General features: G+C 43.9%; 1 protein-coding gene across 4 annotated transcripts; it reads right to left on the bottom strand.

The window, feature by feature from the left end:
- Positions 1 to 4377: 4377 nt before the first annotated feature.
- On the bottom strand, positions 4378 to 23838 carry LOC149341428 (cytochrome P450 1A4-like). 4 transcript variants are annotated; one of them, XM_089543522.1, is made up of 10 exons: positions 20566 to 23838; positions 19330 to 19519; positions 17639 to 17818; positions 16007 to 16104; positions 13734 to 13885; positions 11606 to 11814; positions 8646 to 8771; positions 7498 to 7602; positions 6705 to 6836; positions 4378 to 4897 (listed from the first exon to the last, which is right to left on the bottom strand). In XM_089543522.1, exons 2-10 carry the CDS (start codon positions 19490 to 19492, stop codon positions 4545 to 4547), a joined length of 1518 nt encoding a protein of 505 aa, XP_089399648.1. In that variant the 5' UTR covers positions 19493 to 19519; positions 20566 to 23838; the 3' UTR covers positions 4378 to 4544. The 4 variants fall into 4 exon arrangements, with proteins under 4 accessions (XP_089399648.1, XP_089399647.1, XP_089399650.1 ...); XM_089543521.1 differs by having other exon boundaries at positions 19330 to 19500; XM_089543524.1 differs by having other exon boundaries at positions 13746 to 13885; positions 19330 to 19500.
- Positions 23839 to 23963: the final 125 nt, after the last annotated feature.

The raw sequence follows: 23963 nt of genomic DNA, 5'->3' as shown, positions 1-23963 counted from the left end.
TATATATATATATATATATATATATATATATATATATATATATATATATATATATATATATATATATATATATATATAATAAGTTGGGGAAGTCACATTGAAAAACTTAACAGACTTATTCAACGTTTCGACCAGGGACTGGTCTTTTTCAAGAATGACCATACAGTGCACGGACGCATCTTCCTATAGCAGTGAAGATGCGTCCGTGCACTGTATGATCATTCTTGAAAAAGACCAGTCCCTGGTCGAAACGTTGAATAAATCTGTTAAGTTTTTCAATGTGACTTCCCCAACTTATTATATATTTAGTCAGTTGCCTTGAAGATTTTCTTATTCCTTATATATATATATATATATATATATATATATATATATATATATATATATATATATATATATATACACGAGGGGGTACCCAAAAGAAACCGGACTTCTTTTTGTTTGAACTTATTTGTTCACATTTTAAGCACAGACCTTCAATCTCCTTCAAAGTACTCTCCACTTGCAATGATACGCTTGTCGAATCTTTCATTCCATTTTTCAAAACATTGTTTAAATTCATTTTTTGTGATGCTTGACAGTCCCTCCGTCGTTTTTTTCTTCACCTCAGCAACACGAGCGAAACGCTTTCTATTCACCTGTCTTTTCATTCTAGGAAACAAAGAAAGTAGCACGGGGCAAGGTCGGGTGAGTATGAGGGTTGAGGAACAGGGGTCATGCTATTTTTGGTCCAAAATATTCGTAGAGACAGGGCTCTGTGAGCAGGGAGGACATTGCCATGGTGGAAAGTCACCCGTCTGCCACAAATCAGGCCGCTTCCACCGCACACTGTTGCCCAATCTTTTCAAAACATCCAAGTAGAAAGCCTGGTCAACTGTTGACCCTGCGGAACAAATTCTGAATGGACGACTCCTCTCACGTCGAAAAAACAAATCAGCATATTTTTGAGGTTTGGTTTCACCTGACGAGCCTTCTTGAGGCGAGGTGAATTTGAAGTTTTCCATTGGCATGATTGTTGCTTTGATTCAGGATTTGATTCAAGAAAACTTGAGTTGTTCCCATAACATCGTCCTTGAACGTATTTCTGAATATTTCAAGAGTTTCCGTTCCACTTTTTCTGAGAAAAAATTTGAATTTCACCGGCGCACGCTGTTGACGAAAATCAGCCATTGCAAAAACGACACTCACACAAAACAGTCGTCACTCTAAAACTCTGCCTAAACTAGTCTGCCCTCCTTCAGCGACGGAACTCGCCTTAGTGACTCTGGAAAGTTCGTTCTATGTGCTGCTAGTGACAAAACACGGTACCACAGAAGCTCTGCCGTTTAAAAAAATTAGTCCGGATACTTTTGGGTACCCCCTCGTGTATATATATATATATATATATATATATATATATATATATATATATATATATATATATATATATATATATATATATATATACCGTATTTTGTGGTGTATAAGACGCACCTCAATTTACCCAGTTAGGCTTAATTAAACATGCTGGTGCGACCATCGCGAAGTGCTAAGTGATGGAAAAAGGCAACACTCACGCCATACCTGCCCACGTTTTAGCCAAAAGAAAAAAAAAACGAAAACTCTCCTTTTGTCCATAACAACATTTTATTTTTACTTAAAACATTCGAAGTCTTAATCTTTGCATGCGCTAACAAAAAGTTCGCCCATTTTTTAAGGCAACGTGGCTGAAACATTATCTTCGCACTATGTACATACTACGTACACGAAGCAAACAAAGGTTGAATAAAAAAAACACCGGCTTGTCTTGGCTTATCTTCACAATAGATGGATGACAATGAATGGCGATTGTCGCCATCTTTTGGCATTTCGCATTAATTTTGCTTGGGGCCTCCGAAACGGCCGCACGTTTATGAACCCGGAAGTCGTCATCCCCGCCGTTTCATGATAAAGTTCACTTAAAAAGGTTGCGCACGGCGGTCCTCGTACTGAAGTATTAACCGTGTTTAAAATCGCGTCATTCGTAGCGATATTTTTTCGGTGAAAAAAGCTTGAACATAAACCTGAGTAATTTCTGAGCTCGCAAAAAAAAAAAACAGCTAAAAATTCGCGTATAAGGCGCACCCTTGTATATGACGCACCGGCAAGATTTTTGGAAAAAAAAAGCCGCGTCTTATTTACCGAAAAATACGGTATATAGCATCATCAGTTTCTGTTTTACGCATGAGCAATAAGGATGTCCACAGGTCAGTGCTCGGACCGCCATGGTTTGGTTTTTAACTAGTGCAAAAGTCAAGGAAACAGCGAAAAGCCGGACAACCTGTCGTCGGGAGCAGCGAGTCATTTCTGTCAAAGCTAGACTTTGTTTGCGCAGCGTCTTCGCTTCGGCTAACCCTTGCCGGAGCATATTGGAAACGTTGACGCTGCTTTGCCACATCGGGAACGTACCAAGAGTGCGGATAGGATGAGGCTACGCAACCCTTCCTGTTCAGATGCATGAGGACGAGGGCAAACGCAGCAGGCGTGCGCTCAGCTGGCCAGCACCTGGCACCATCTCGCGCTTTCAGGGCGACACGCGCGAACGCAGTGGGTCCTCGTGGAACCGGACCATGATAGCGGCCGCGGATCGCGTTATGCTAAATCTTACTATTACGCTCGACTGAAACGCACATAGAGCAGCACTGCGTACTGTAGAGACCCCTCTGAAATATCAAGGGTCCTTTTAAGTATGCTTGGCGACTGGTGTCAATTTTGTTAGTGTGATCAATGCACTCTATTTCTTCACTTGTGTCTTCGTACCGGCCATACCATATCAGGGTGATGAAGGAATTATAGGAGCAGGCGCCAGGAGAGCTTTTAGTCATTCTGGTCGAATAAACAAAACCAAGAGACCACACATATGGGCTGCAGTCAAATAAACATGTTCCTTTAAAACACAACAGGATCTAATTCACGACTTTTCGGCTCGCTGGCCCTCCAGCCGAAACGTCGGGAATTAAATCCTGTTGTGTTTTAAAGGAAACATATTTATTTGACTGGACGTTTCGATCGCAAGACCGATCTTTTTCAAGAGTGAAAAAAGATCGGTCTTCCGATCGAAACGTCCAGTGAAATAAACATGTTTCCTTTAATGGAAAGTATAATTCGATATATACTCCTTCGTGGGTTCGGATCCCACTGGCGGCGTGTGGTTGTTTTTCTTCTGCTTTTCTATCAATTAGCTTTAAGCGGTAACATATTCAGTAATATTCTTAATCGAACAACAGCACAAAATAAATAAATAAATAAAAAAAATCCCTCGTGTCCCTTGGTTTCTGTGGCTGTTGGCTTCTCTCATATTTATAACGAGCCCCTCATCCCCCCTCTCTTGTTTGCTTTAAGCAGTCAAGCTCTTTAAGCTCTCGAAACCAATATATATATATATATATATATATATATATATATATATATATATATATATATATATATATATATATATATATATATATATATATATATATATATGATTAGGGAAATCGGCCGCCGAGGACAATAATTCGAAGTTTCTAAGGATGTCATAACGAGTAGATCGAGTTCCCGCGGTAAAAAATCGAGTTCAGATTCCTCTTAGTGCACATTTAAGGCCGCCAGGAGCGCTGTGAGTGAGTGTGACGTCACAGTAATCCTTGAGGAAGCGGAGTAGGAACTTTCCATTGCGCACGGAGGAATCTAGGACCAGTGCCCGTAAAGGGGATCGTACAAGGAGCGGGCGCTCAAGCGTCTCCTGGTTTTTTTATAAGATGGGTCGCGCGGTCTCAACAAGGAATCGATAAGCGTCTGGAAACAACCTTCAGGAAAAAATCCTGAAATTCCTCAAGTCCAGTCACATGAATTTCAATCGCATTTTGCGGAATCATAATTTTTGCTGACTTCATTGCCGACGTCACTGGGCACAAGCGGTCGGCCCTCGACGTCGCGTTACGGCACTAAATTGACTCTCGAAACCAATCCACAACAGTCAACACGATCACGAAACACATGCAGTGAACTTGAGTTCAGCAGGAAGGCACTGCAGTGCAAAAGCGATTACGCCCATATGCACGCCAATCACTAGCCGTAGAGCAGGTATTTAATTAGGATACAAGAAACGGAAACGGACACAGACAACAATACATACGCGCTAAACGCAGCAATGCGTTTCTTTTTATCTGTTGGTTAACCATGGAGCACCACCGAAGAAAACATCCCTAAAGTCGTCATTTCGTGAATTACTTCGCGAATGCTTACCTGTCGCTGTACCATGGAGGTAAGTGGCTGTTATTTTTACCATAATGCTTGATCGGTACTCTTACGTTTTGAAACACCTGTGAATGCAGCCCAGTTCCCAAATGTGATGCCGTCGAAAAGGTTCATCTCACACCAGTTTCTGAAATCGCTTTTAATAGAGGTCCTGTGTCTGTTTGAAAAGAGCAGTCAGTGCTAAAAATTTGAAATACAATCTTACAGCCCCTAGAGGTCCTTCACTACATAAGGATGCAAAAAGATCTCTCGTGCGTTGTTGCACTTAGCTAATTATTGCGAGGAGTCTAATCCTTCCTTGTAAACACGATGTTCTGTTTGATGGGGAGCATGAAGAGGCTTGAAGCGACAGCATCCATCTTGACGACCGATGGGTCACCGGGCGCACTGCAGCTGAGCCTCTGCATGAGTCGCACGAGGATGTAGAACATGTCCACGTGTCCCAGTTTCTCTCCGGGGCAAGTGCGGGAGCCCATGCCAAAGGTGAGCAGTGGCTCACCGTCCGCACGGAGCTTTCCGGTCACTGGATCAATGAAGCGCTCGGGCCGAAACTCTTCATGGTCATTCCAAATGTTGGGGTCATGGTTTCCTCCGTAGATGTTGTACAAAACTCCGGTGTCCTTGGGTATGAAAACCGCACCTGTGGCATGACGCACAGGTACAGACATTAAAACAGATTTATGGGTTCAGCGCTTATTGGGCAGAGATTTTTAATGTCATTTTGCAAGCGCTTTATAAAGTTATAAAGTTTCTAGCGCAGTGATTTTTTGATCTGTCCTTCAACAGCCAAAAGCCACAGCGTCACACTGTTGGATTCAAAACGACTGCTGTCCAACTGTACGGCCAAAGCGCTGTAAGCGTGTACAGAGGGCAAAACGCATGTCTAGAACACGTTGTGAGCGTGTTTCGGGCTCAACACGCAATAACTAGCGATAATATTTGGTTAAAAATGGTCTGGATGTTAACATGTGCAGTGAAACTCATATAATTTCATCATCATTTTTTGCCTTCTTGGGTGCACGGGCTTTGGGAGGGGTAAAACAGACAGTTTGGTTGTTCTAGGCATGTGTTTTGCCCTCTGTACGGCCGCTAACCAGCGTACAAGGCTTACAAGAAGTTTCCTGGGATGCCTAAGTGGCGGTTGCCCCTGCAGGCAAGACGAACTGCTTCAAATATGCAGTACATCCCGCTGCGTCGCAAGAACGTGTAGAGAGATTCCAATCCATCTGTTCATCAACCTCTGAGAGAGGTTGGATCACGTTGTTCGAGTGCAATCGGCGGCCTGCAGGCTGGTTTTGTCAAGAGAATGTAAGTGAAGCTGCTATTACCTCAAACACACCGAAACTCAGTTAGCCTGTCCTGAATCCCAGCTGAGGGAATCGCTACGGATGTAGAAAGTAAGGTAACTGATTCATAGTCTAAGAGCACTTGCTGCTGGGCTAGTTGGTTTTGGTACATATTTGAATAGGTTTTAGGCGCAAAAAACAGACGAGACACATAGGAAGGTAACAGGACGAAGCGCCATATCCGCTTCGTCCTGTTACCTTCCTATGTGTCTCGTCGGTGTTTTGCGCCTAAAACCTATTCAAATACTAACTGACTCAGGAACCCTTAAAATTAGCCACTAGAAGCAGATACCATAGCAGTCATATATTATATACTTCTTGTAGCCTCACACGCCGCAACTGCAGACAGCTCACCGTGCTTCCCCGAAGGATCACCGCATGTCTCGCATTTGGACGGAAGAACACAGTGGCGTGAAATGGATGATGATGAATTTTTATGGCGCATGGGCATAAAAATTCATCATCATCAATTTCAGATCACTCTACAGGGTATATTCTATAGCCTGAACTTTCAACTCACGACTGCTTTTAGAATAGGAATTGCAGCAAATGCCATGTATTGTAGTTAATTACACAGAACACCGCAGTGTCATAGTCTTTGTTCTGATACAGTACTTCTGAGTGCTTACTGCTTTTTTTAATATATAAAAAAGATTCCAATGCTTTCTTTGGTTTGAAACACTCTGTTATTTGGCCTACAGGGCAGTAAGTCCTCACAAGTGAAGTATAACTACCTCTGAAAATATGAAAAAAGAATGTAGATGCTCCTTCATTTTTCTTTTAGGCTCATCATCCGGGCCCTTAGCCGGTGTCCACGTGCCCGTTATATGTCTTGAATGCAAGCTCAGGCAGCTCGGGTGTCGAGCCATTTAGTGTCGGAAAGCTAAATTCTAGTGATTTGTCGTGCGAAGAAAGAAAAAAAAAAGATTACCCCATATTCGAACCATGCCACAAGAGAGTTGACGACATCATCTGCGTTTTCGTCTGAGATCAGATCACAGGAGACCCTGCACCTTATGCTTAACATTGATGTAATGTTTCGCTCTCCTTGCTTATAGCATCCTCCCGCTTTGCACGTTACGAAGACGAGTGCGTGCTCACCAACTCTGGTGTCCTTCGTCGTCATGTGGGGTAAGCTGAGGGGGAGGATAGGGTGGCAGCGAAGCGTCTCCATCAGGCAGGCCACGGTGAACGGAAACTTGGCTCTGTCTTTGTACACAGGAGGAGTGCGTCCTAAGTGTGGCACAGAATGAATTTACTTTAGGAAAAAACGTAGTAACCTGTGAATACAGAATGTTCTGGCTCTTGGTAACTGCGACACCTTTTCTGCACATCACTGGAACCATCTCTTGTGCTCTACAAACTTGCGACAATCTGCCAATTTTTTTACGGATCCCAATATTTATGTGTGTTTGTAAGCAGGCAGAATTCTGGCTTGTAACATCTTTTTACTTTTGCTCTCTTTGTCTTCACGCGAAGTTCTTGTTAGTTTTTGCACGCGGAGACTCTGTAAGCTCTTCCTCTGTGAGCAATAAAATAAAATGATGTCGGTTTCAGTACTGTGCAAGGAAGGAAATTGAAACTCCCAGCGAAAATATTATTTGCTGGACTAGAGAGCAGGCGCCTGCCTATAATGTGCCTTAATGGTCATGGGCACGTTGGCCTTGATTGGAAGGGTTCTGAGTGCGAACATGAGTTTCGGAACTTTGAGGATTGTAACTTGTAACTGAAATAATTGCAGCCAAGCTGTTGCGATGTTCTCAAGTGTTTTCTTTCGAGTACCTTTTTTTTTTCGTGCTCCCCACTGGGCGAAATGGTCTTGAAACTTTGTTAAGCCGTTTTCTCGTGAGCGTTGTAAACGATGGGAAGAATTTTAACTGAAGGTTGTACTTGCCGATGTTGTCGTCGATTTCCTTTTGGATTTTCTCTTGGATTCTCGGTTCCTTGGCCATCCTTAGAAACAGCCAGTGCAGTTCCCCAGAGGAAGTGTCTGTAGCGCCTGTAAGGCAGTCATGATTGGCATGAAAAGCGATTAGCGGAGAAGGATGCACGTATTCAAGCTTTCACAGAGCAAAGCAGAATGGCATTAAGGATCTCTTTAATAAAACGTTGAGGGGCGTCTTAGGACTGCAACAGCATAATATGAAGTGACGCTCCTATACAAAACAGGTGCTGCACACCGCACTGCACATTGCACAACACACGCATCGCGCATGCGCGTGTGGTGTGCGTGTGTCTACATTCACCCTATTTGAGATGCCCTATTCGTTCACAGTCTTTTTGTCGCTTAAAGTCAGTCTGAAGAATTGACAACTTAGCCTACTGGACACCAAAATATGGTTTTAGGTGTGCGTGCATCAACCCCCAATATGTACGGAAAAACGTACAGTCTTTGTCAAAAGTAACCAGGCTGCATGTTTTTCTTCTCAGTCGTATATTAAAGCTTTTACGCCAGCCCTCAAGCTCTAAATCTCTGTATGGTAAGAAGAACCCCTGTTCTCACCTTCAAAGTACTTTTTGATTTTTAGAGAAGCCATGAGGGCTCTGTTATACGAATGAGAAGCAAACCATGGTGACTGGTTACTTTTGACAAAGACTGTACCATGCTGACATGCGTCGGTAAATCTTTGACAGGCATTATCCTAGCTGAAGTTGCCCCCCCCCCCCCCTCCCCCTTCCAGACGAAGTTGCACGAAGTTGTACGAAGTTCCGCACTGGCCCTTCAAGAAAGTGCCCATCAAATTGAAAGTGGCAAAATTACTTCTCAGTTACTTCGCAATTTGATTTTCCTCAATTACTTTAAGATTACTCGCACGCACGAGCAGAAAAAGTGAAGTGTAAGAAAGATAGAGATAAGGACAACCAACTTGAAGATCAGTTTAAGAAGGACACACTCCGAACACGGGTACGTCTATATGGGAGTATAAAGGGAATAAGATATTCTCTAACACACTCCCTTCTGCAAGAGGGCGTTCGCTGAGGAGGGGTCTTTTTAATCCTTCCTGCTTGGAGTTCAGGAACGGCCGACATGCTCGTCCGTACCGGCAAAGATGTTCCTGACAAGCTGAATCATGTTCCCTTTGGTCAGGTACTGGGCGTCTTCTTTCTCCTCCCGGATGGCCTCTTCCCGTGCGGCAAGCATGGCGTGCGTGAAGTTATCCGTCTTACCTGCGAGAAAAAGAAAACGTGCGATAGGTCAATATCGTGACTGAAAAAAAAAAACCCCTGTAGCCTGAAACTACGGTAGTTTGGTAATTAACGATTGGTGAAGAGGGGCCCCTAGTTCACTCTGACGATTCCAGTATAACTCTTAATGCTGGCTCCAATTAACTTTTATTTTGGGCAACAGTCTTAAACCGTGCATTGTCTTTGCTGCAGCCGAAACGTGAACTAATCGCAAAAACTGTGCCTCTCCTTCGAGAATACGACTCTATAGCATTTATCTTGCTCCTTTGCATTTGTTTTCGTCCAGATATGCAACCAGAATAAGACATAAGCCAGCTTTAGCTGGTTTCCGTGCGCTAGATAACTAGTGTAAGCATTTTTTTTTACAGAGCTATCCTTGGTTGGAAAAACCTTCTCAACAGAGAATGTAACAGCTGTCACAGACGTTGTTTGCACACCAGACTGCGTAGTGCGCATTATTGCATTACCTAAGTTGCTATTTTATAGTTGCGTTCTTTTGATATCGCTTTGAAATGACTCTATTTTCTTGGGGGTGCTAGCTGTACGGCTCCGACTTCTGCTGTAGTATTGGTTTACAATTTTGCCTGTATTGTATACTGAGGTTCCTTTTCCCATTCTGCTATAACCTCGAAAATTGGCATTGCTGTGTTAAGAAATAAAATCAATAAATAATAAAAACTGAGCGCCGTCCACAGCCTGGAGAACTCTACGAGTATGAGCAAGAACTGTTTTTTGCTTGGAATATGCTGACGACTACGGAGTGTCCTGCCAAACCTGCCTTACAACAGAATCGCTTTTAATGGAAGTTCTGCTATCGATTCTCTACTTTTCCCCGAAGCTGATAACTAGCGAACGATGTCATGGATATAAAAAGCTGTATCAATGCCTAATGGCAAGGATAAAAATGCTGAGTGAGAAAAACTTTGAGATCATTCCAGTGACCCGCACTGGAGCAATGCGAAAGCAAAATGTCCACATACTATATCGACGTCCGTGGTTGTTCTGACGTCCATGCACTATATCGACGTCCATGGCTAATTTGACGTCTAAGTTTATTTTTTCGCGTTTAATTAATTAACTAATTGCACCTTTTTCACCAAATTTTCCCCACGGCAACATTTTACCACAAACTATTTGTGGCATTCACGCTTTCACACATTTGTCGTCAGAGAACGATGGAATCGTGCGGACAAAATTGCGGACACGTTTTGCTGACGCGACAGAGGCATATAACACTCGCATTAAAATAAAATGGGGCTCCAGATGTCATACGGGCCAGTTATGATTCGGCACGCACTTTAGAAGTAACCTCACTGCCCACACCTGGGCTAACATCAAGGGTCGGCGACGATTACTCCAGACGAGTCGGTGAGTCATTGTAATGAAATAAATGAAGCCCTCAAAATTTTCAAGTGGTTTTAAATTATTACTTAAATACATTTTATTTTGATTTTGCTAAGATCGTGAGAGCTATAAATATTTTTTGTTTCCAGAATTGGTATCTTCTTGAAAACGATAATATGCAAAATGAGTGGTCGGTTAGAAATTTCACTTTAATATTATCAGTAAGAAACAAAAAGGTCTTTATTTTCTTGAGCGCTGTTTCCTTATATCGGAGCTGCGTTATGGATATACGGAAGAAATGGAGCGGATTTACTGGGGCGTTCCTTGCGGGAACTAGCAAACCGCCCCACGGCATGGATCATGTCATGTCTAGTCCAGAATTTTGTGGAGCGGGCGTATTATCTATACACTTATTTCTTCATTGGACTTCAGAGTGAATTTGCATAGCCAAATACCTATGCTGTGACAAGGCTAGGGCTGGTATCGAGGCCAAATACGGCCAAAAGCTTGCATCTTTTGGGACCTTATCAGACTCGTAATTCTTTCCTCCGTCATGCAAGCGCACTCTATGTGCGTCTATTGATAGCTTGCAGAGTTGGGCGCAAGATCCGCCCCAGAACGTTCAGAATCTTGCGTATTTTAAGCTATTTTTCATGATTAATTACCCACTGCAGAGACTCAGAAAGATATCTCGACGGCAGTGAACACGCCAAATATGATTTCTAACTTCGGCATAAGTATTAGAGCTAACTTCCTGGGGCTACTACACAAAATAAAGCTCGCGACTGCACCTAATCTTGTATTAGTAACTTTAACCTCGTATAAATACTGTAATTGATTCACCTCCAACCCCTTCTATTTCTTCTGTCATCCTAATAAGGGCGCTATATATACAGTTTGTTTCTTGCAGTCGGAGAGTCGGCGTATGTTGGCGTCTTTCAGAAAAATTTCAAAGCAAATTGCAGTCGCTAAATTGTATTTACAGTGTGTTCCATGATACAGAGCGTAGCAACCGGAATAATGAAGGATAGTTCTTCAAAAGCGAACATCTTTCACTGTACCTATCACGGCGTGATTAGAAGCCTCGCTTCAAGATCGGTGATTATTTGTAATTCTTCTTTGCTACCTTTAGCTGTAATAAATGATAATTGTTTCCGAAATGCTAGCTCCTTGTTTATACGACTGTTTTAGGGTTGACTGAAGAAGAAGGCTGCTTCGCTGGATTGACACTACTGACGACGTGCTTCGAGATACCCGTCGTCAGTTTTAGTGCCAGATTGATTTTGGTCCGTAAAAAGCTCCGCTCACAAAGCCCGCCATATATGCCCTGTCTTTTATTTCTTGTGATCATCTGAAAGTCAGTGTCTTAGGTTTAGATGGCGAAGACCTTCTGGGCTCCGGAAAGGACGCCGTGCATCTGAGGCAACAATGAACACCGAAAGAGACCGGAATGTAGATAAGTGAATGCGCACCCGGAACGTAAGTAGCTTCTGCCTTGGCGAACAACCGATGAAGGATTTGTGTGAACTCGCAGAAGAGGGACGCAATGCGGTTCTCCCTCCGGCGGTATACCACTGAAAGCCAGGGTGCGATGTCACTTGGCAGGCCGTTTGGGGAAATGGCTTGAAACTCGTGGTCGATCTCTTCAAGGCGTCGGATCTCCTTAGTGTCACCGTCCAGCCTGTGCAAAGAACTCTGTAAGAGCAGCTTAGGTACTTCGGAAGGAGCGGCACAGCCGACATCGCGATCACAATAAGACGATTGCAGACCAGTGTCACAAATCCTTGTTTAGCCGGCGTTTGCTTTCGAGGCCATAGCTCCTTCTTTAGTTTTATGTCTGCGGAGATTGTTTTTTCTACAAATGATCCAAAATTCAAGAAGCACGAAACCTACTCTATAAAAATTTAATTTTCCTGTTTTTTTTTAAAAAGCGGATATGGGTCTTAATTTTTCTGTTTTGGTGACATAAACGTTGCAGGTTGCAATCCTTTGTGACCTCCACTATTGTTGTTAGAGGACTTCGGAAAAAAAAGAGCAGAAGGATTTCAATAGACAAATTTCTGTCAAAATTTGCCTTACTTATCAAATAAGTTGTACGAAGCAATGAGGGGAATGAGGTACAGAGCATTCCTAAGAACTGACCAGGTCTGCTTTGTTCTGAAACGCAATAAATGCGAACACAATAAAAGCAAACACAGTAAATGCAGATACACAAGAAAAGAAAACCATGGTTATGCTGTACCGAGTTGGGTCGTGGTATCGACAGTTGTTTGGTCGTTGCGCAAGCATTGCAGACATTCTCACGTAGACCGCGGTTTTTTTATGCGAAGGGTGCCATAAGGACGCTAGTGAGGATACCGTACCTTCTTGCACTATCAGGAAATAAGACGACGTTAGCGTGTCTGTGCACTAAAATTTATTGAACACCATATTACTTTTTAACGTTTTTGGACGTCAAAATACCCCGCGGTTGCATCTAGTTTCCCTTTAACCTACCGTGTTGATCTCTTAAAGATCTTAAGGCCACTCCTTTGCTAGCCCCCTAGCACTCGTCATCAACCTGTAACTTTTGTCGCGTCCACATACTCGCGTCCACATACACGGGCTAACGCCCGTGTTCTCTGTTGGTACCAAAGGAGTGGAAGGCTTCATTCAGACCTCGTGACAGCTGCTGCTTTAAAACGGACATCCACTGCCCCGGCAACAGCTCGAACGGTGATGGGAAAAACTGTGACAGCAGATGCCGCGAGCGGTGCGAAAAATAAACCCTCCACTTTTCTCTCTATCTAGAGATGAAAAAGTTGCGGCTACGTCAACGTCGCAAACCACGTCGTGCTCATTGGAGGACCAAGGCCTCATCCATTGATCTCCAGCTTGCCTTGACCGCTAAGCTTCTGCTTGAAAGTGCTAGCCAAGTGCCTTCAAAGCGTTGTGGTACGTAGGGTTCAACGTCTCAAATCGACACAGGGCTATGACGGCCGCCGTGGTGGAGAGCTCCGGATTAGCCCAGACCACTTGGGGTTCTTCAACGTCCGCTGACATCGCGCATCTCACGGGCGCGCGATCTTAGCTGACGTTAAAACATCGTTATTCTCATGATGGTTACCGTGAGCAGGGTGTGTTGCTGAGCAAGTTGGTTTGACATTCCTAACATTGTAGCGCTGGCAGACGAGGGACGAAGGAAGGACGAGACACGCAGGTCTCAATAGACGTACTCCCTTACTGCATCCAATAGATATTTGAAAAACGGCTGTTCCCTGTCCAGCTTGTTTGGAACTACTTTCATTTTAGTGATATAAAATTTTGTTCATCAATTATGCGCTCCAGTTTAACTCCTAAAATGCCTAGCAGGCCTGTTTAATTAGAAAGCCAGGGTCTCGTTGGTGTTCATTTTCTTTTACGTATAGTCCCTCTAAATTCAATGGTCCAAACAGCTCCTCTAAACATGGAGTAATTAACATCATTATAGGCGTCATTCAATGAACAATAATCATTTGCTCATGCATATATTTCATACAGCGTGATTATTATAGCAGCACTGGTTAGCAAAGGTTAACTGCGACACTCTTGTACACTATTAGATGATAGAATGGCTCGTAGTTGGTTCCGTACACAGAGACTCCAATCAACGTGTAGAGAATGTAGTAGAACGGCTTTCTGGAATCGACCAGCTGCGGCCCGTGCTTCAGAGAATCCACGTAGTTGTCTACAACCTCCGTGCACAGTTTTTCGAGGGCCTCGCTGACGGCGTACTTTCTGCAACCATGTGAAAAAATTTAATTTACTGACCTTCATACGTAGTGAGTGGCACAGAAAGTGTAGCTGAGAGCAATCTTCAGGATAGCAGTTATGCTCCGGTCGCCACCAAGTACGAACGATGCATTGTCCGTTTGATTTGGGTTGATGGACTGTTTATGCCGGAAAGGACCACTAAAGGATTTGTATTTTTTAAACATATTAAGCTTTTTGCATTAATGTACACGCCAGTGAAATATAATCTTTCGGGGGATATACACGGGGGACAAGAAATAAAGAAAACAACTCCGTTACAATAGTCTTTTTTTACACCGCGAGTGCAGTTATACTCTGCCCTCGGAATGTGGTCCATTCCTTTCCGCTGCTTCGCACAGTCATTGCGGCCATAAAAGCCTTGAGTTGTGTACCACTCAAGTTTCAATGGACGCGCGAGGGAGCTCGCCAACAATGCGTCGGGAGGACATCTGCCACACCACTGCAAGCATTGCAAGTCCAACGTCTGTTCACCTTTAATTAAAGCTCGATCTTCTTTGCCGGAAATAGCGATTAGCTAACGCGTCAAGTTGCGGAAGCTAACAGAGAAGGCTGCACGAGTATCACGCCGATTATTCTTGCCAAGAAAGAAAAATGATACCTTGGACAGTTTTATCTGTTTCAGTGCTGAGCGCACCGCCTTCTTACAGAAGCCGGCTATCCTTAAATGCCCTTTTTATCCACTTTCGCAATATGTCTTGTTTCATATTCATCACTTTTTGCCGCATTTTCACATTTTGATTTCAGCTTAATTTAGTGTATCATTGGAAGATCAGCTAAAGCTCATCTACCAGGTTCGCGAGGCAGCTCGGGTCATTGGAGTTCTGGAATGAGAACCCCACCCATCTGATTGTCAAGCAACTCTCAAGACCAGTTTCACAATCTCTCTTCCTTCCTGAAACGTCGGCTCCACTCAAATAACTGTATGTAATCTCGGTCGAAAACGTTATTAAAATTGCACTCTTTCTCGTCGTTCAGAGTAGATGTCCGCAATAAAAGATTTGCGGTAACGGAATACGTAGCACTGGGTTGGATGGGTTATAAATGGCGGTAGCCGGATTCTTTAAATGGGTCCCATCCAGATCACGCGGCGCCACACCCCGTCACAAAAAACTGCCGCTGACGTCGTATCGCGGAACGAGTCAGAGGTTCACCATCCAGCGACCCTGAGGGAGCGACAGATGCCTCTGCGCTTATTGCGTCACGAACCAAACTAAGGTCTGTCTTCAGGTCTCGTCCCTGCCAGACGCAATACTGACATCCGCCGCGCCGTTCCGGCCGTAGAGCGCGTGTCCCAGAACACGCATTTTCCTCCTCACTCTTGTTTTCTACAGACGTCCCGTGTCTGTTTATTATTCAGCCGCAAGCTGGTGCGCACAAATAAGACCTTGCCATTGATGCCATTTCCCTGTTGGCGGCCAACGGGGGTTGGGAGCGATGACGAGAAGGTAGCTCTGTAACACATGGAGTGCTACGCCGCGATCGCAAAGCCTTCGAGGGCAACGCGCAACGAACTTTCACTAACGGCGCACCTCTACCTTTACCGTGTGCTATCTGCTTGCCATCAGGACGGACAGGTTCAGAAAGTTTGCTTGATGTTCACCTGAAGGTCTCCGCAGTTGCTGGATGATATTCGCGTTAGTTTACTTTGAACGGGAGCTTAAAGCATATCAGTCTGAACAGCCTCAGCAGCGAAAATGCCGGCGCCGCTCCCATGCCCTCTGACGGTCACTGGCGCCCCTAGCGGCAGCTTGTGTCTTCAGTCAAACTTCCGACGAAGCTCCATTACCGTAAAATTATGAAAGATCTCTGGTAACGCATTAAGACAACAGCCAGCATAAACGTGATTCCGCTCGCCCTCCTGAGGCACGAGCACCTCAGTGTGCTCTCTGGGACAGACGTATTTCCTCGGAGAGGCGTACTCGAGTGGCGCCGTATGAAGCCACGTTATCGAGATTCACCTGAAAGCGGGTGATGTGCAGCGTTGTTTACAACTTACTTATTCGCCCCGTATAGAAAGGGGAAATTCCGGGAGTCTTTCGATCATCGTGCTGCGAGTATTATCATGACCAACGAGGCATTACTTGCCTCACAGCCAGAAGAAAGACCTTCCGAAGTGCCTTCCAGCATGGGTTGTAATCTTCAAAGAAAATGTCATGGTGTCCTTGATTTAGCAACGCACCTGCAAAGTAAGAAAGCAACTATTGCTTAATATGCCTTGTGAGGCACAGGGGTCTTTTCAACTCGGTAAGGCTATTTTAGATTTAAAAGTAAATTTCCTAGATAGCCCCATCCAGTGTAATGTGATGTTAGCGAATATGAGATGCCCATATGGATCGACTATAAGAGGGAAGCAGTTGACAGACAGCGCTTTTCTCTGTCATCCTTTATTTAAAATCTGTTCGCGTGGTGAATAAAACACACGATACTCATGTTCGCGGGCTGACAGACCACATATTGATGGAGCGTAAAGCTATACATCCAGATATCAAGGAGGCCTTCTTTAAACTTTATCTTCTAGGATAGTGAAATGATAATTAACACAACAGCAGTGGAGAAAAGCAAGGGAAGACCTGAGTGCTGACGACACAAAAGCAAATGGAAAAATTCCACAAGCAGGTCAAATGTTTAGAGTAATCTCCCAAGGTGGAGAAGATTTGTAATAACGGAATAATTACTAATTAGCATGCACCCAAGCGCGCCCATAAAGCCATAAAAGAAGGCCATGCACCTTCCCAGGTAGTGACCGCAGATTCAGAGCACGAGAGGGAAATCACCAGAAGAATAATACTGGGGTGGAGCGCATTTGGCCGGTTCTCTCAGATCACGAATGGCAGTGTACTAATATCCCTCGAGATAAAAGTATACGACAGCTGTATCTGACCTTTTGCTCACCAATGGGGCCAAAACTTGGAGGCTAACAAAGAGGGTTCAGCTTAACTTAAGGACAACGCAGCGAGCTATGCAAAGGAAAATTATAGGTGTAACGTTGATATACCGGAAGCGGGCGGAGTGGGTGAGGGAACAAACGTGGGTTAATGATATCCTAGTCGAAATCAAGAGGAATAATTGGGCTTGGCCAGGGCATGTAGTGCGAAGGCAAGATAACCGCTGGTCCTTAAGGGTAACGGAGTGGTTTCCAAGAGAAGGCAAGCGTAGCAGCGGGCGCCGGAAAGTTAGGCTAGAAGAAGGTGGGAACGGAATTTACTTTATTCAGTGTGGGTGAAACTGAATATTTTGGCACTTTTTGCTAGTCTGCAGTTCGAGCCAACTAGTTTATCATCATTCCAAACAGAAATATAGAGCAGTGGCATCCGTTGCCGATAGGATGCATTCAAGGAGGAACACCTCCCACCCGTTTTAATTTTTTTTTTCAGAAATCCTTGTTTCTTGGTATAACAAAAGGAGACTGCGGAGATAGAGGTGTGTCAGTAAATATACGGCTTGCATTCATATCAGCTTATTAGTTTACGCTTGTCCATGCTTCCAACGCGACCATGCATGCTTCAGATGACTTTTTTTATTTTCTCGTTATCAAACGAGTTATATTTCAACAATGCAGTGCCATAATTTAACGTGTATGCTATGCACATTTTCTTTTCAAAGTAAGGTTGCTACAAGAATGTGTTCTGTGCTCAGGGTAAGTATCCGAAAGACTATGCGTACGTATACCACGGCAGATGTATGTCTGCACGAAATATCTTATTCTCACTCACCCATCTTCATCGGAAAGCGTCCAGCGAAGTCATGCCTCCGATCGAGCAACGCCTCTCGAATGGCCTTGTAACTGCTGATGAAGACCATTGGCCTATGGGACATCCACAGTGTGAAGACATCGCCGTACGTCTTCGACCACTCGGTAACTTCACAGTGCAGGTCTTTAACATTGCGAAGTGCTACGGTAAGCAACAAGGAGAACAGTTATTAATGCGAGAGCATTATAAGGCTGTTTCGCGTCAGCAAAAAGTGTCCGCAATTTTTTCCGCACGATTACGTCGTTCTTTTAAGATAAATGTGTGGGAGAGTGTGATTGCGACATAGTGTGTGATAAAAGGTTGCCGTGGGAAATATTTGATGGATGGGGTGTAATTAGTTAATTAAATAAAGGCGTTAAAAACGCAAAAAATTATGCTGACACGTAAAATAGCCATGGACGTCGATATAATACATGGACGTCACAACAGCCACGGACGTCGATATAGTTTGTGGATGTTTTGCTTTCGCATTGCTGGAATGCGGGTCGCCGCAGTCATCTCAGTTTTTTCGCCTATGTGTGCGACAAATGTGAACGAAACCATATAGCATTGATTACCGTTCACGTTATCCTGTTCTGCAACGCACAGAATATGGCAGGAAGAACAAAAAACAAGCAGGCAGCTGAATTTTAGAGTTAGCAGTAGACGGCGGTCTTTACCGTTTTTAATACGAGTTTCAAGGGTCCCTTGTTGACACGCGATTCTTCGTCCTAATAGACCTTAAAAATGTTTATTCATGTTCTGTTCCCGTAAATTCCGAAAATATGACACTGCTTTTATTAAAAAGAGCAATTTTCGCAAGAATCCTCTCTTGAAACCTAACGTATCTGGTGTGCATAACCTCCACGCTTCGTTTTTTTAACACCAGATGTTCGGCGTGAGTGCTAATGCAACATAAGTTTTGCTGTGTGACACGAGCTTGAGAACTTAACTTCGGTTAAACTAAAGCATAGCATACTGACAAATATTACAACTCTCCATATACGCCCACTGCACAAGCAGCTCTGGCAGAGGAAATCTAGCGTAGAATTTAATATTTCGCACTGAATGCATCTCAAGCTGCAGTATTAAAATAAATATAAAGTCTACAATATTGCGTAAAACAGTCATTGTTTTTATTGAATTAAAAAAAAATAATCAGAATTAAAGCTACCTCATACTCTTTTCGCAAGTGCATTGGACACCATGCTTGAAGCAATGGACTCTAGGTGCCAAAACCGGGATTGCACTTGCGCAGGTGGGCTGGTATCGCTTATGAATGATGTTCTGCTCGTCCGTCGTGACCTGGTCTGACGCGTAGGAAAGGGAAATTATGTTAAACAAAAAACAAAGCAGAATCGCTGCTGAGGTATCAACGATAAGGTGGTTCGCACGGGCTATCGAACGAGTACGTTAACATGGCCAGGAAAGGGGTGGGGCCTGCGGAAGCGGTTATTTTCGGAAGAGAAAGACGAAAGAGAAAATAAATATTACCAAAGAACAATGCTCTCCAATCCTTCCTCGTGGGTATGTGACATGCCATCAGAGGCGAATAATAGCAACGACTGAGGAAGAGATTACGCAAGCGAAACGATGTAGCCTGCACCGGGACGCTCAGGGCGTTGTTGCGTGTAAGAAGCGTTAGTTGAAGTGCGTGACCACAATACACTTACCCAGTAGGTTTCCGACCAGCGGTAGCGGGAAGGGCCCCTTGGGGTATTTGGACACCTTGTGATAGAAGCGGCCCACGAGGTACGTCGCAGCGAATACCAGTGCGGTGGTGATCCATCGCCAGTCCCCAAGACAGGAGATGAGCTTCTCGACTAGAACGCTCATGGCTGCGTCTGCGAAATAAAGGAAGTGCTGCCCGTCCCGTTAGGGGGAATGTAAATTAGTAACTGACTGGCGAAATATACGCAGAAGTAACGCACAGACTGGGAGCATATGTGTGCGCTAAACAGCAAGAATATTTTACATCGATGTGGGACGAACAAGTAACTTGATTAGGCTAAAGCTACCAACTAAAGGTTTATCCTTCCCTTCAGTGAAGAGAAACAAACACAAAGCAACACGCTAAATAGACAGTGGTGACTGAACAAAAAAAAATAAACTTGATATGTTGCCTTTTGCTCGTGTGGACACCGCACCGTTGTCAGCAAACTGTTAGATGAAGTTTTTTTTTGGTTTGAGTTCGCGTCAATTAACGTCAATTATCAACCATGCTTGAAAGACCCAATTGAAGCTTTCGTGTCTAGAGATTAAATAATATTTCTCGTTGCTATTATGAAGATATCGAAACCCAGGAAATGTCATTGTGTTGTATTGCTTGGTGTAGCGGCGAGCGCAAGGATCACCTGCATTACTGCAGGAGTCTTTCTTGTCATAAAGTGCAAAAATTTATTAATAAAATTAAAATGAATGATTTACAATTTAAAAGAAGTGACTAATGTTTCCCACAATATACTTTTAAATTTTATGAGAAGGTATTAAAGCTGAAGTATTGTAAATAAATTGTAACTTCATTCATATGCTAATCAACTATTGCTAAATGACTTCTGCAACAGCTGAGAAGTGTAGATTCCGATGAAGCATATGTACGCTCAGTCTAAACATCTGGAAGAATTGAGCGAGCCTCAGCGATATTTCTTGCCCTGACTATTCATGTTAAATCCCTCAGAGCACTAAAACGGCGGCTGACACGAATGTCACTTTTATGTAATCTTGAGCATTTAGTCTCTTTTCAAGCTCTGCAGTAATGCGAGGGGGCGAGGAGAGGTATGATAGACTGGGAATTAGTATAACTGCTGTTAAGAGCGGAGCCTGGTTTAGGGGATACGGCTGGAGTTGTTGGTTGAAAATGAACAAAGCGAGCGCGTGAGAGAAGAAAAACATTCTCTGCTGGCACTCACCCAGTCCAAGTCTTGTCTGATGACGAAATGGATGTTCAACTCATGCTCGAACAACTAAGGGCTGCTTGCGAAAAGTAATGGACGCAAGAGTAGAGACAATAATCTCGCAGGGTTCTGGTATGGCTGAATACCCGTGTTGTTTATCGAAACAGGCCGCTGAACGTCTCCGTGACAGCGGAAGCTCAACGTTTCTGCGCCGTCGATTCGTGACCTTGTGTCGCGTACCTTGTGTCGCAAACTCATCACTCGTAGCTCCTGGAAGGCCTCCAAATGCTGCTCTGCTCTTTTGTGTTTGTTGACACTCACTCTTTCATTGAATAGTGCGTTTGTCGCTAAGCTCTCATCAGCTCCTAAAAAAGAGCCCGCACTCTAGAGAGTGTGATACAAACCAGCACGTGACTTGCACCCATTATCAACACCTTACCAGTGTTCTTGTTGCAACTGCCGTTATAATAACAAGTGATAGCCTCGGTGTTGTTGAAAAATGAGAAGCGCATCTGCACGGGTATTGTCTTCTTCACTCCTGTGATAATATCCAATTCAGGTTCGATAGAGCAAGCTGTCGAGCGAATTGAAGACGATCTTTCAGTTACAGCGTGAAAGACAGAACAAGAGAGGACGATAGCACACAGCCCTGTGTTCTGTCATCTTCTATTGTCCTGTCCTTTGCGCCGTAACTAGGGTCAGTTGAGGTTGTCATAGTCAATGTGAGCTATGGCTAAAAAAATATATTTGTACTGAGTGCCGCAATGAACAAGTAACTGTTTTGCTAGGAACTTGCTAGAAGATGTCTAAGCTAATTCAATCGTTAAGGCAAAAACAATAACCAGCTTTGAAGCCACTAAATGAGAAGATTTTATGAGAGGTTGCGGGGAATCGAGAGAAAGCACAAGTGACGTAAATTTCATTGCATTAGCTTCATTATCCACATATTTATGACACTCTAGTGATTGGCGTGGCATATAAAACGTATAAATTTCAAGAAAGAAGCGCTCTCGAATTGCTCATTGAGAATGTGCGCCGAAGTTCAGTGAGCAGTGGTGGCCATCCGCGCATCCGAGCAGCCGAAATTATTATTGTTCTCTTCTGCGGCTTTGCGCTGCTACCTTCTAGCGTGCGAATTCGCTGCCTTCTAGCCAATTCCGAAGCATGCTCCCTCAGAAAATAAAGTTCTTAATTTACAAATTACTTTTTCTAGCCATTTAAATTATGCTGTACTATTATGGGGAACTACAACGTTAACAAACATAAATAAATTACAGGTCCTGCAAAAAGAGACAGTGCACAATATACCCAACACACCCTATGACTAACCCTCAGCCAGTTTATTCGAGCCACTTAACATCATCTCAGTGCGTCACCTGTACAGGCGCTGCCATAAGTAAACGGAGCACGCTATTGCGCTCGAAGTGCAATCACGATTTCTCCATTGGTAATGAAGAAGCGTTGTTTGTCTACAAGACAGGCCACCAACCTCCTCTACCAGCATGCGCGCACCACTGCTAGAAATTTCAATTAGGTGACGCGTGAAAAATATTCGAAGACAGTTGCGTGCTCTATTTACTTTTGTCCGCGCCTGTACATGCACACTCTCATGTTATCCTTTATTAAAGAAAGAAAGCTGCACAGAATATTTCTGGAGGAAATGGCACAACAAACGCAAAGCATAAAACTAAAGCAGGTCCGTTACATGCCATATTTGAAGGTATCCTTCATGAGATGCAACTATGGTCAGCAGAGATTACGACGCCAATTACCTGTGTTACTTAATAAACTAAACACTGCAAACATTCCCATTGACACACTAAGTCCTTGATCTTGGAAATTGCAGTGTATCCGATATGCTTCCGCCCATGTGCTACAGTCGTCTCTCCCAAGTAGTGCTGTTTAGACTTTTTGTTTTCCTTTTTCTGTGATTTTATAGTAATGCAGGCTACTGCATTTTTGGGCTATTGTAGGCTAATGTATGCCACCGTATTACTTGACGAATAATGCTATTGTGTCTATATTTTCCCCCATAATTTGTATCTTAAAATGCGACTGTGCTCTCGTTTCTATTGTTTTTCCTTTTTTCATATATAGAAAACCATTGCAAAGCTTGCGCAATTCTGTTGTTTGCTCCTGCTTCCGGTTGTTAGCTTTTGCTGCTGCTGGGAAAAGTGTAACCGGCAGCGTGGTCCTCGTCAAGCCAACAACTTTGTCGGCTTTTTGATCACGCTCCCAACATCACCTTGATGGATGCAAACGAATTGATTGATTGATCGATTTATTGATTTAGTTACAAGGAAAGGGATAATGAGGGGCTCGTTCTAACATACATATGAATAAAGCCAACAGCCACGAAAATAAAGTTGTATAGGTGAGTGTTCCTTTTTTTTAAATTTGTTGTGTTGATAAACAGGAAAATAACGCTCTGGATAAATTAATCAGAGGATTTCGGGGTCGGGGGATCTCGCTCGTTCTCGCCGCCTAATGCCACAAGTGTTCACGAACGAGCCTCAAGGCTGCCGCTGCTGCCGCGTCTCCGTCGCGTAGGAAGTACGGTAAAAACCTTGCGCAAGCTTTCCGCTTTCCGTGGAGGCCACCAGGAGCGCTGTGAGCGAGTTTGAAGTTGTCGTTCGTCCTTGAGGAAGCGGAGTCGAAAGTTTCCATTGCGCACGGAGGCCTCTAGGAGTACTGTTGTGTGATGCCGTGAAGTGGATGGTATAAAGAGCGGGCACTATCGCGTTTCACGCGTTGCACTGTGAACATGGAGCTCGAGTCTCCCGTGTACTTTATCAGATGGCGCGGACGGTCTCAACGAGGAGCCGCCGAGCGTCTAGAAACACCCTTCAGGAAAAAAATCCTGAAATTCCTCAAGTCCAGCCTCACGAGCTTCAGCCACATTTTGCGGATTGATATTTTTTGCCGACATCACTGTCGACGTCACTGGACACAAGGGGTTGGCTCTCGACGTCACGTTACGGCATTAAATTGATTCTAGAAACCAATCCACCGCAGTCAACCCGATCACGAAACACATGCAGTGACCGGGAGTTAAGCAGGAAGGCAGTGCAATGTAAAAGCGATTACGCCCATATGCACGCCAATCACTATCCTTAGAACAGGTATTTAATTACGATACAAGAAACGAAAACTCACAGAGCCAACACGACATACGTGCTAAACGCAGCTATGCGTTTTTTTCATATATTGGTTAACCATGGACCATCACCGGAGAAAACATCCCTAAAATCGTAATGAACTGCGTCAGCATTTTGACAATTATTCCGCCAACAAGGAAGTGCTGACCTGTCGCCGTACCATGGGGTAAGCGGCTGCTATAGTTACCATAACACTTGATCGGTACACTTGCGTTTCGAAACGCCTGTGAATAAAGCCCAGTGCCCATATATGAT

The sequence above is a fragment of the Amblyomma mixtum genome, chromosome 5 (genome assembly GCF_055824585.1).
Source record: "Amblyomma mixtum isolate Tamu chromosome 5, ASM5582458v1, whole genome shotgun sequence".
Lineage (NCBI taxonomy): Eukaryota > Metazoa > Arthropoda > Arachnida > Ixodida > Ixodidae > Amblyomma > Amblyomma mixtum.
The sequence above is the reverse complement of the archived record's forward strand: the minus strand, read 5'-3'. Positions and strand labels throughout refer to the sequence as shown.

Bases quoted from the DNA above. Each gene is read 5' to 3' on its own strand.
- LOC149341428 (XM_089543522.1), bottom strand. From the start codon at position 19,492: ATGAGCGTTCTAGTCGAGAAGCTCATCTCCTGTCTTGGGGACTGGCGA. The intron at 16,105-17,638 runs GTGAGTGAGAAT...CTTACTTTGCAG, and splicing joins ACGCTTTCCGATGAAGATGG to GTGCGTTGCTAAATCAAGGA. The intron at 7,603-8,645 runs GTACGGACGAGC...ACTGCCTTACAG, and splicing joins TGTCAGGAACATCTTTGCCG to GCGCTACAGACACTTCCTCT.